Source organism: Palaemon carinicauda, chromosome 1 (genome assembly GCF_036898095.1).
Source record: "Palaemon carinicauda isolate YSFRI2023 chromosome 1, ASM3689809v2, whole genome shotgun sequence".
NCBI classification, from domain to species: domain Eukaryota; kingdom Metazoa; phylum Arthropoda; class Malacostraca; order Decapoda; family Palaemonidae; genus Palaemon; species Palaemon carinicauda.
The window spans coordinates 118,381,310-118,393,474 of NC_090725.1; the positions used below are offsets into that span (position 1 = coordinate 118,381,310).

The 12,165-nt window shown below is 41.9% G+C and overlaps 2 protein-coding genes across 2 annotated transcripts in view; one reads left to right on the plus strand and one right to left on the minus strand.

Annotated features, from left to right (window-relative positions):
• The window catches only part of LOC137651178 (proteasome adapter and scaffold protein ECM29), a 439,426-nt gene extending 433,840 nt beyond the window's left edge, over nucleotides 1-5,586 (plus strand). The window contains exon 26 of the mRNA XM_068384329.1: nucleotides 5,304-5,586. Coding sequence (XP_068240430.1) covers nucleotides 5,304-5,431 — 128 coding nt within the window. The 3' untranslated portion in view covers nucleotides 5,432-5,586. The remainder of the gene's footprint in view (nucleotides 1-5,303) is intronic.
• Nucleotides 5,587-5,782: 196 nt separating this feature from the next.
• Nucleotides 5,783-12,165, minus strand: part of Nab2 (Nuclear polyadenosine RNA-binding 2) — a 379,140-nt gene continuing 372,757 nt past the window's right edge. The window contains exons 16-17 of the mRNA XM_068384339.1: nucleotides 6,802-6,905; nucleotides 5,783-6,632 (exon numbers count right to left, since the gene is read on the minus strand). Coding sequence (XP_068240440.1) covers nucleotides 6,468-6,632; nucleotides 6,802-6,905 — 269 coding nt within the window. The 3' untranslated portion in view covers nucleotides 5,783-6,467. The remainder of the gene's footprint in view (nucleotides 6,633-6,801; nucleotides 6,906-12,165) is intronic.

Below are 12,165 nucleotides of genomic sequence, written 5' to 3' on the forward strand. Positions count from 1 at the left end.
GGCAATGAAAACTCATTACTCACCCCTAAAGTCCGGTCTTTAGGCTGGTGGGAGTTGTTCTTACTGTTTCGGTGAATTGGACTTGTCCTCCAAGGAAGGTAACATGCCATCCTTGAACAGTATCAAGTTTGGTAGTCCCTGGATGGGACATCGTTGTACAGTTAGGGCTTACCTCATTATTATTATTATTATTATAATTATTATTATTATTATTATTATTATTATTATTATTAATAGGTAAGCTACAACCTTAGTTGGAAAAGCAGGATGCTATAAGCCCAAGGGCTGGGAAAATAGCTCTGTGAGGAAAGGAAATAAGGAACTAGATATAGTAGTGTGCCTGAGTGTACCCTCAAGCATGAAAACTCTTAACCCAAGACAATGATATAAGAGGCCATGGCACTACTCAAGACTAGAGAGCAATGGTTTGATTTTGGAGTACCCTCCTGGGATAACTGCCTGCCATAGCTAAAGAGTCTTCTACCCTTACCAAGTGGAAAGTAGCCACTGAACAATTTGAAGGTTTAAAGGCTGGTCATGAATGGCAGAGGCAAGTGCAGTGACAGCGCCCTAACGCCTGACCATATATACATGTGATCAGTGCCTAAACCCCCTCTCCCCCCAAGCATGGACCAGGGAGGACCAGGCAATAGCTACAGATGACTCAGCAGATGGACCTATAGGCTCCCCAAAACCCCTCATCCTTAGCTCATGAGGATGGTGAGGTTACAGCAACCAAAGGAACTAACAAGTTTGAGCCAGACTCAAACCCCAGTCTGGCGATCACCAGTCGGGTGTTACCACGTACAGTAGGCCACTACAGTGCAGTAGTTAAACCTTGAGCGAAGAATAATTGTTCATTTATCTTAATGTTGTCAGGTGTATGATAAAAGAGCGAATGTGTAAAGAATAGGCCAAACTACTTGATGTAACTGTAGGCAAAGGAAAAATGAGCCATAACCAGAGATGGGTCCAATGTAATATTATCTAGCCAGTCAAAGGACCCAATAACTCTCTATTAGTAGTATCTCAATGAGTGGATGGTGTCTTGGCCAACCTACTACCTAAAAACCTCATAGAAAATCTTTCATCAAAAGTGATTTTCTTGCTTGACATTGCCCTGACAAGTAAGATAGCGAGCGTCATAGTCTCACCTTTTGTGTCTCAATCATGCCGAATGCTGGAGACAGGCCTCGTGCCCTCCCCCATCCCCCGTTCATTCCAGAGTTTCTAGCTAAAAACCCGGATTCTGTCCGTCTCAATGCCAGAATTTTTCATCTCAGTTTGCAAACCAAAGAAATGTAATAGACAATCAGGATCAGCTACTTTTGGGGTTTTGTTAGGCTGCTTGACTGCTACATTATACACACAAACACTAGACCTCACCCACAGCTTCTCCTCCTCATCTTCACCCGGCGTAGGTAATTTTTTTTTACTGTACCCATTCGCAATTCTCATGTTTTAGTCTGGGAGAAGCTTGGGGTAATCTCAGTTTTCCAAGGGAGTAGCACATGAAAACATCAGACAATGTTTACTGCCCATTACTTGCAGGAGTTGACCCACAGGTCCCTAGACATTGTGCTAGAACCTGTAATAGCTGTACAGCAGGTGGTATCGCTGCGTTGGCTCCTCTTTTGCACGAGACCTAAGCAGCTGATTGAGGAAGGAGGTTACATGTTATACTGGGATGAAAGAGGAGATTGACTGGCTCTTTCCTTAACTTTCGTCTTCCCCTTTAATGGGGCTTAGCATTGGAAACCCTGTCAGCTGGAATCTGACACCTTACTGATAGCTTTTCTTTATAGTAATATCATATAAAGTGATATTCCACCCACTCCTTACATGGGGGAGAGTGTATTAACCAGGCTAACGCATTACATATGCCACATGGTGTGAACTAAGCAAACCCATTGCCCACAACTTCGACCTGTTTGGAACCAGGCAAAACCATCAGTATACGTATGCCTCAACATTACAACAGATTTTATGCTCAGTGACATTTATTGCATGGGCCGTAAACCAGCGGGTATAGTCACACCACTGTTGCACAAGGTGTAAGGAACCTGAACTCTCATTACCAACAAGGTTCAAATATTTAGGAACCCTGGGATTAGTTTTCCAAACACATGAAATGAGAACGTCCTCCCTCCTAAGGACATGTCTCCTACGTAAAGGAGTTGGTCTGTATTTGTGCCGGAACAAATAATGAATTCAGAGGAAATTCATATTTTTCCTACCTATACAAATTTGAGTTCTTTATTCATACTTTCCGCCATCACCAAACCCCTAGAAAGTCCGAGCTGCAATCAAAGTGACTACTCCATCTGCCGGTCAACTACCTACACCTTGTCATAAAATTATAACTGCCGTGTTCTACAATTTTTCTGTTATCTATTCTATGTAAAGGACTCAGGTTTGTATAATTAGGAAAAATATGAATTTTCTCCAAATTTGTCACTTACCTTTTTCCCTCTTCAATACTTTTTGACCATCTCCCTTTTTATGGAATACCTAACATCTTTAGTCTGCTCCCTCCTATATAAGAAAATTATAATAAAAAATATTTATCACGGACCCTTTTAAGACATAGGCCTTGTTTAAAAACAATTCGCGCACAAAAGTTAATACTATGTATACATAGTAAGTATATTATTCATAGAGACATAGACATGGACATCTTAACTCTATTGAATATTTAAAGCATATTAATTTGAAACTTGCAGATAGTATTTTATTACACCTGTGAGATTCTACTCATCGCCGGATAGTCTTATTCGCACAGCATTTATCCACAAAAAATGGCTGTATTCACACATAGCCCAAGGAACTATTCTGCAAGTGCTTTGCAACTTATAGATTGCAGAATATTGTACAGTGTTGTCATCAATGAACATTGACTGTAAGGGGTTAACTACTGCAATTTAATTGTTATGTGGCTACTTTCCTCTTGGTAAGGGTAGAAGAGAGACTAGGTATTGTAAGCAGCTCTTCTTGGAGAAGGCCACTCCAAAAACAAACCATTGTTCTCTAGTCTTTGGTAGTGCCATAGCCTTTGCACCATGGCCTTCCACTGTCTTGGATTAGAGATCTCTTGCTTGGGGGTTCACTCAGGCACACTATTCTATCTTATTTTTCTTTTTTTAAGTTTTTATGGTTTATATATATAAGATCTAATTTATTGTTGTTACTGTTCTTGAAATGTTTTATTTTCATTGGTTATTACTTCTCTTTTAGTTTATTCATTTCCTTGCTTCCCTTCCTCACTGGGCAATTTTTCCCTGTTGGAGCCCTTGGGCTTATAGCATCTTGCTTTTCCAAGTAGGGTTATAGCTTAGCTTTTAATAATAATTAAATAATTAATTAATAATAATAATCATAATTAGTAATTAATAATAATAATAATAATTAATAATGATAATTAATAATAATAATAATGAAAATGAAAATTTAAAATAAAAATGAAAAATACAAATGCAAATAATTAATAATAATAATAATTAATAATAATAAAAATAATAATTAATAATAATAATAATTAATAATGATAATAATTAATAATAATGAATAATAAATAATAATAATAATAATAATAATAATAATAATAATAATAATAATAATAATAATAATGAATAACTGTGTCATGTCTCAAAAGTAGTTAGTTGTTTTCCCAAAGCTCATTATTATTGGTATCTCATAGACTATGAATAGAAGTAGTGATAATTAATCTCCAAGGAAAACTCTTCTGTCAATGTATTTTGACAGCTGCATCAAGCAGAAGAGTAAGGTTAAAAAGATTTTTTTCATCTCCACATATTATGCACTCATTCAGCCACAGAGGAGGGACCATATTGAAGGTTTTATTGCTTTTAACCATGCTCTACTATGCGCATCATCCTTTTCTTACTAATCACCATCATCTTCTTGTTTAGTGGTCTTTGGTTCCTTTGCAGTTCCCGTTTCCTAGGTATGGCATACATATCCTCCAGGTAGTTGACATGCTCCTCACTCATCATTTATGCCTGTTATAGATTTCCTTATGAATAGAAGGCATGTGATGGGTAAGAAGATGATTTGCAATGCCATTTTCTAGGTAATTTTGTTATGTTCTGCTTGTTGTCATCCAATGGGTTTCCTATTTTTTATTTACACATTGGGTAATTATAACAATAATGCCAATCATACTAATAAATAATCATGAATAATAATAGTACAGTAGTTTAACCAAACTACCAAATTTTAAGAACTGTTATCTCATAAAACAGGAGTGAAAATTACCACAAGAATTTATTAAAGGAGCCCAATAGTTAAATGAGATTATTATTATTACTTGCTAAGCTACAACCCTAGTTGGAAAAGCAGGATGCTATAAGCCCAAGGGCTCCAACTGGGAAAATAGCCCAGTGAGGAAAGGAAACAAGGAAAAATAAAATATTTAAAGAACAGTAACAACATTAAAATAAATATCTCTTGTATAAACTATAAAATCTTTAACAAAACAAGAGGAATAGAAACAAGACAGAACAGCATGCCCAAGTGTACCCTCAAGCAAGAGAACTCTAACCCAAGACAGTGGAAGACCATGGTACAGAGGCCATGGTACTACCTAAGACTAGAGAACAATGGTTTGATTTTGGGGTGGCCTTCTTCTATAAGAGCTGCTGACCATAGCTAAATTCTCTTATACCCTCACCAAGAGGAAACTGGTCACTGAATAATTACAGTGCAGTAACCCCTTGGGTGAGAAAAAACTTATTTGGTAATCTCAGTGTTGTCAGATGTATGAGGACAGAGGAGAAGAATTAAAGAATAGGCCTTACTATTGGCTGTGTGTGTGTAGGCAAAGGGAAAATGAACCGTAACCAGAGAGAAGGATCCAATGTAGTACTGTCTAGCCAGTCCAAAGATCCCATAACTCTCCAGTGGTAGTATTTCAATGGGTGGCTGGTGCCCTGGCCAACCTACTACCTACAAACTGGAAACTTTGTGAAAATTTAAAGAAAGCAATGATATAGGACATGAGGGATTGCCAGAAAATATAAATGGAAATCTTGACAATAATAGGCATATAACACCACTGAATTTATCGTGAACATGTGTAAATGAAGAATAAATATATAATATATTGAAGCTCATACAACAGTGTCCAGATTATATGGTCTACAGAGCTAGTAATATTATGAAATGTTATAGTGAGCAGTCACCTGCTGAGACTTACTTTTCTATGTTCCCAGTTAACATCACTATGCTCATGAAGTTTATACATCACATATACATTACTAATTTTATTATGTTAATTTTTGCAGTGAGTGAAACGCTGGTGGTACGCCTACGTGTTGAACTTTTGTCTGGAGTGGAGGAAGCTCGCAGAGATGCCCAGCCAGATATCCAAGCTCTTGCCAGTTCTGCCCACAAGTTGATCCTCATGGAATAAGCCTCCTTGGGAATCATTATGTATATTTATGTATCTGTGATGAGTGTGGTTAATTCTATAACACTGTAAGAAGTTTGAATTTGAAAAAAAAAATTAAAAGTGCAAATGAAAAACTAATTAATGTTAATTCATTTACAATAAAATAGTTGCTTTATTTTATCAGTTTAACAACACTTGGAGTCTATTCAACAATTTGAGTATTTGTGTGAGATTGTGACTTCATCTGAGAGAGTAAAAGTATTTGAAAAATTTAGACAATAAACTGCTCAACTCGATAACATATAATTAACCCACTTGTATGGGACACCGGCAAGTTCCAAAAAATAATTACAGGAAAAATTAAACCAAATGTCAGAACAAAAATGTCTATTTGCCATTTATCAGTAGTTTTCATTCAATATCACAGCAATATCTGGATATAATATATGAAATCTGTGTACAATAAATAACTGATATCTTACATTATGCTCTTCAGCAAATTAACATTAAATAGCAACAGAAGCATGATGCCAAACAAATAGCCCATCTTACTACTGTATATAGATAAATCCTCTTAATTTTTCTTTAGTATTCAATACTTTGCTCATGGTAACCAGTTATCTTATCATTATTTTAACTTATTTTTAAAAAGCTTAGGTTGACCAATGCCAGATACAGAAATGTTGGCTGAAATACTAAATTTCAGTGTAAGGAAGGAAAACCATTCTAGTTTATAACTACAAATGCATTATTAGGGGTATTGTGATGCTTTCACAAAATACACATACAGAACAATAATAGTATCATCTTGAACAAATGAAGTTTTTAATGATGAACGTGGTATAATAGGATGACAGAAATTATCACACAAAAATCTTCAAGGAACCCTATTCAGAATTGATAACCAAAGGCCCCAGAGAGTAAACCTTTCTTGTCTTTCTGACATTTACACAGACCCAATGCTTCAGCTGGAATCTACTCAAAACCAATACCCAAAATTCACAATAAAACTCTAAAGCTCATATATGATTGAATTAATATTGCCTATTGGCCTGTCTCACTCTGTAACTGGTACTTCTTTTGGGTTTTCTTCAACAACAGTAGCTGGAATTTTTGGTGTTGTAGTCTTTGGAGCAATCCATTTTAATTTGGCTCCAGTTGGAATTTCCGGGTGAGAGAAGGGGCAATTTGCTTGCATGCAAGATGTACCATAAAAGCAGGCCTGTTGAAATATTAAATTGGTTTAATTTTTTGCAACAACATTACAGTATTATTGTTTTCCAAACTTTGCACTAAAAACTGTTAATGACTAGTTCATAACATCAACACATTTCAATAGTTTATAAAATCATCAAAATGTAAATACTTGGCATCTACAAAAGTATACTCACCTTTGGATGAAGGTATGGGCATGACATATTGGTACATTTTGGGAAGAATCTACATTTAATTTTTGCAGGTCTGCGTGGAACAATCATTTTGTGCTTCAAAGGAGCTGTAAAAAACAATGAATTTTAGTTATTAATTATTCCATAGCTGTACACTACTTATAAAAATTGTAAAACCCTAATTAGAAAACAATCCACGCCTGCTTTTGCTGTTACAACTAAATGACCATTAAGACCAAGTGTAATTTGTAACAAGAATACCTGGGTGCCCTTATATACATATTTTGTATGCACTCTAACCGTTGACTCTCGTCATACATTCAAAAATACGGTACTGTGATAATTATAATGATTTTCTGATGTATCAAAATAAATCAAAGTTAGAGGCAAAATGGGAACAACTAACGTCTTGACTCATGTCAAGAAAAGTTATCGAAAATTATAGAAATGCATTATAAGTAAAGTATTGTAAAATCTTTTATTTCACACAAAAATAAAACCAAAATATTTAAATACAAGTAATTTCTATTTTAACAAATGAAGGTTTGCCAAAGTAAAGAGATGGTCATCAAATGGAGAATTGTCTTCACCCAATTCAGAATTATACTATTAGATGAATATCATCCTCACCTTCAGTAGGCTGAGGTTATCAAGCATTTCCAAATGTTTAGGAAGAATGGTCTTTTCGATAAACTAAGAAGTTTGTTTTTAAGAAACAAGGTTATTTAGAATTATGTATATGTTCATACAAGCAACAAACTTCTTTATTTTATTTATGCTGAAATGCAGTTCAGGAGGGAGGATCATAATGGCTCATGAGCATCTTGACCAAGTGTAGCTCTCAAAAGAATTTGTTTCTACATGATTACAAACTTTTGTCCTTAAAAAAGGGGTATGTCTTAAGCAGAGCTGGAACAGATGTTTAAATCATTAGTGATAATAGTTAACAGGACTTCACTTTTGCCTTCTGCCACAATTAGTACAGATATACTGCAGCATCCTATCCAAGGCTGTTTAATCTTTTTTATTGTACTTTTTAGTTTGAATGGTTTATTCTCTCTTCGTGTTAATGATGAAATGAAGTAGGAATTTGGATGAGTGAAGGAAGGATACTGCATTGATTTATGGCTAAATCAAAGGTAGATTCACCCTCCTCTGCGCCATAAGAGTATGATTGTTCGCAATTACTATATCCCCATATGCATAGTGTAGATTGTGGCCTTCTGTTAAGGCAGGAACATTCTTTGAGGAATAGAAGGCCCTTCTGGGTATATTACAGCAAATTGGTCCTGAAAAGTATGCTGATAATGAGTAACCTAAGAAAGGTTTTACACGCCTCCCTTAGGGTTTTTTTTATAGGCACTAGATGTCATTTTTTTTTTAAGGAACTGGTAGTTAAGGTTACTTTGTCCCAGGTGCCAGTGGCCCCAGTGGTGATCGCTAAAGTCAAGAAAGCAGCCAAGAAGGCTTACGCCCCATGAGGGAAGTTCTGAAGCAGGAAGGACATCAGTAGGGTTCAGTAAAATCTCTGTGCTCACCCTGATACCAGTCTCCTGTGATTATAGTCCACTTTCACTAATTCTCTCTGTACCAGTGACCCCAGCCTTGTGGCTATGTTATGGGTGCCAGTAAGAATGCCTACTGCTTCAACCATGGTGGTGACTCATAGTGATATGGTTCCTGTTGGACCAATCCCTGTAGTTTTCCCCCTGGGGCCTTAGTCATTGATGGTCATAAATATGAATTCTTTACTTACAGAAACCAATGGTAAAGTTGGCATGAGAGATAAAAGAGAGTTTGTTCCTTCTCCTCTTCCAGCTTTTCTTCCTTATCTTCCCTTTTTTATTCTGATTCTGAACCTTACTCCAAGAAATAGTAGTAGTCCATGAAGTCAAAAGAAAATTAGGCTGCCTGCCAGTTTAAAAAGAAAATACAAAATCAAACTGTTAATAACTGACATGTAATTACCCAGTATTTACTATCATTCAAAACGGCCAAACGTACCGACCTCCGTCAAGATGATCAACACATTTGAATAGTATTTAGTCCCATTTCATTTGTAAGATCTAAACTTATCTAGATATATCTTCTAGTGGGTTTTAAAATTCGATTGTTCTAACACGGAGTACTTACCTCTAACTACTTTCTTAGGAGTATCTGGGATCTCCTCCCAACCGACAAGAATTTTGTGTAGTTTACCCTATCTCCATTTTCTATGAGAGGGAACCTCTGGTGGAAGGATACGCGCCATGAGGCGACCCAGGGTCAGAGAGCGTGCTCCCTCAGGTCTCGACCTCCAGTAAGTTTTCTTGTCGCGTCGTGATTACACGCCGCGCTCTCTTCACCCAGTGCGACCCTTTGTGTCTCATGTGGTACCCACGCGGTCCCCTCGTGTTCAAACCTTACCTTATCCTACCTTTCCTCTGTGTTCCTGCGTCGATTGGTGCTTGTGTTGCGTTATGGAGTATCCCCGCCGTTGCCCAGGGCCTATGGCCGGTAAATCTTGTGGGGCCTTTCTTTCCAAGTCGAAAGTCGATCCCCACTCTTTGTGTTGGTCGTGTAGGGGGCAGTGTGTGTTCCCCTACAGCCACGTGTCCGGAGTGCGAGTCCTGGAACGAAATTCAGTGGGTGCACTACGGCACTAAAAAGAAGGCAGCGACCAAGAGCTTTGCATCGCCCTTAGCGTTGCCTGATGTCTCTTCGGAGAGGGGTTCTTTGCCGCCTTCCCCTACCCAGAGTAGGGGACGAGGTAAGTCCGTTGCGGGGAAGCGGCCCATTGCTCTTCCCCAGGGGTCTGTGATGTCTGTTGATGGGGATGTTGTGTCGGTTCAGACAAGTGGGGGACCTGAGGGAGGGACAGGAGTGTGTTCGGGAGACAAGGTCCGGGTACCAGCAGGGCCCGTTTCTACCGACGATCCGATGTGGGGGAAGGCCGCGACAGCTTCTTCCCCTGCATCCTGGATCTGTGTTTCAGGTACGTCAGTGACTGGGGGGAGACGCCATGAAGGAAGATTCGCCGAGTTCGGACCCCCTCGCATGGGCACCTCCGAGGACGCCCTTCAGGTCGCCCATGAGACTGGAGGAGGAGTTTCGACACCTGGTTAGCCCGCAAGAAGGTGCCTAGCTCTCCCCGGCGCCGTCAGCAACGCTCCCGCCCGTCTTTCCTCAACCTTCTTCGTCAGCGGACCGGCACGAAGCCCCACCAGCAACTCAAGACACTTCGGACAACTCAGCGGATTCGCGCTCCTACCAGTCATCGGCCTCCTCTTTCAGGTCAGACTCCTCCTCGGAGGACGAAGGACCAAGGGACTCAAGGAGGAGACAGGAGAGGTCCCGCAGGAAGAGGTCCCGTTCCCGTTCACCCTACGCAAAGAGACGTTCCAGATCACCCAGGAGGAAGCACAAGAGGAGCCGTTCGTCGAAAGGCGAATAGGTGCGGGTCATCATCCCCCGTAGCCACCTCTTAGGAGCTTCAGCAGCCCCGAGTACCTCTGGCTGGCTCCCTAGAGCTCCTTCACCACCCCCACGACACGGCTCCTCCAGCAGACCCGATCACCGACGGAGGTCGTCGCACCAAGGCTCGAGTGACAAGCATAAGTCCACGAAGGTTCCGACTTCATCCGCCCAGCGGAGAGAGTCGCCCCTTCGGCCTGGCAGCTTTGTCCCGGCCTCCGGCCCTTCGACGGCCCTCCTGGACGTAAGAACCAGCCAGCTGGCACGGGGAAGCTCGCAGATCCATGGAACCCCACAGGAGGGAGTAGACCCATGACGGCTACTTTTGTCCCAGCGGAGCTGCCCGTGCAGCGAGTCGACCCGCCAAGGGCTCGCCACGAAAGGAAGGTGCCTCCCCCTCACACGGAACCCTCCGTCTTCGACGTGGAGGATCAGGCGGAGGGCCAGATTGCCGAAGGCCTCGAGGAGAATGCTCGACAGACGAGGTCTCCACCTATAGGAAGGTCTTAGCCCTCATCAGGCGTCATCATAGGTTAGATGAGCCAAAACCCGCGACAGAACAAGCTTGGCTCTCGGGACTTAGCAGGATGGTGGATAGGCCTGTGCAGCAGAAGCCTTCGCTGGCCCTTCCCCTGGCGAGGGACGTTAGACTGGGTATGGACCACATAGATAGGTTCATAGCCAGCCAGGCGGACGCCCCCAGGAATCAGAGCGCCTCCAAACTCCTCCAGGGTCTGAAAACGCAGAAACGCTTTTATCTCCCGGAGGGGCGTCGCGGAGGTCCCTTTACGGTTGAGCCAGCGATTGCTATCCTGAACCAGGGAGCGGCGGAGGATAGGGCATCCTCCGCTCCAGTGTGTTTTTCCCCAACGGAAACCTCCATGATGGAGGATATGGCCCGGGATCTTGTGTATGTCTCTTCATAGTTGGACTGGTGGGCCTGCACGTTGGTGGGCTTTCAGGCATCTCACGACCTCTCCGTCCCCGAGAATCAGTCCTTGCTGAGGGAACTGATTAGTTCGGGCGGGAAAGCACTCAAGTTCCTCTCATACCAGTCCCTCTCTCAGGCAGCCAACTGGGTCCTGCAGAAGAGGGACACCATCCTGAGTAAGCTAGTTAGAAGACTACGCGACTGAGAGGCGAGAGCCTTGAGGAGCTTACTTCTGTGGGGCGAGTCGGTGTTCCCTTGAAGGAAGTAGAGGAGACTATGGAGAGGGTCAGGAAGCTCAAGGAAGCGGGAGATCCTAGACCCCCACCTGCAAGACGACCAGCCCACAGAAGATCCTCTTCAGATGTCCCTCACCCACTCCGCGCTTCGCCGGTTCAGCCTAGAAGAGACTCCCAGTCGGTGTCTTGGCACCAGCCCTCGCAGCCCTCCCATAGGGGTACCTCGGCCCCAATGTCAAACTTCAGGTCTTCCTATTCTAACTCCAGGAGAGGACGTTCCAGCTGCGCCTCTAGAAGGAGATAGGAAGGGAGCCCCCCTACTGCCGAAGCCTCAGGTAGGGGGATGCCTAAAACACTCTTGGCAAGCTTGGCGGGACCACGGAGCGGATCCGTGGACCGTAGCAGTACTGAAGGAGGGGTACAGGTTGCCCTACCTAGCGGAACTGCCCCTCTGATCCTGGACCAACAGGCGGAGTGGTTGGCGCCCAAGGACCCCTTGAGAAGGACAGCATTGCAGGAGGAAGTTTCGGCCATGCTAGCCAAAGGGGCGGTAGAACAAGTCAAGAATCCAGGACCGGAGTTCTACAGCAGACTCTTCCTGGTGGAGAAAGCGACAGGGGGTTGGAGATCGGTCATAGATCTTTCGGCCCTCAACAAGTTCGTGTGCAAGACCGACTTCAAGATGGACACCCCGAAGTCGGTCTTGGTGGCCTTGAGAGAAGAAGACTACATGATGTCCATAGATCT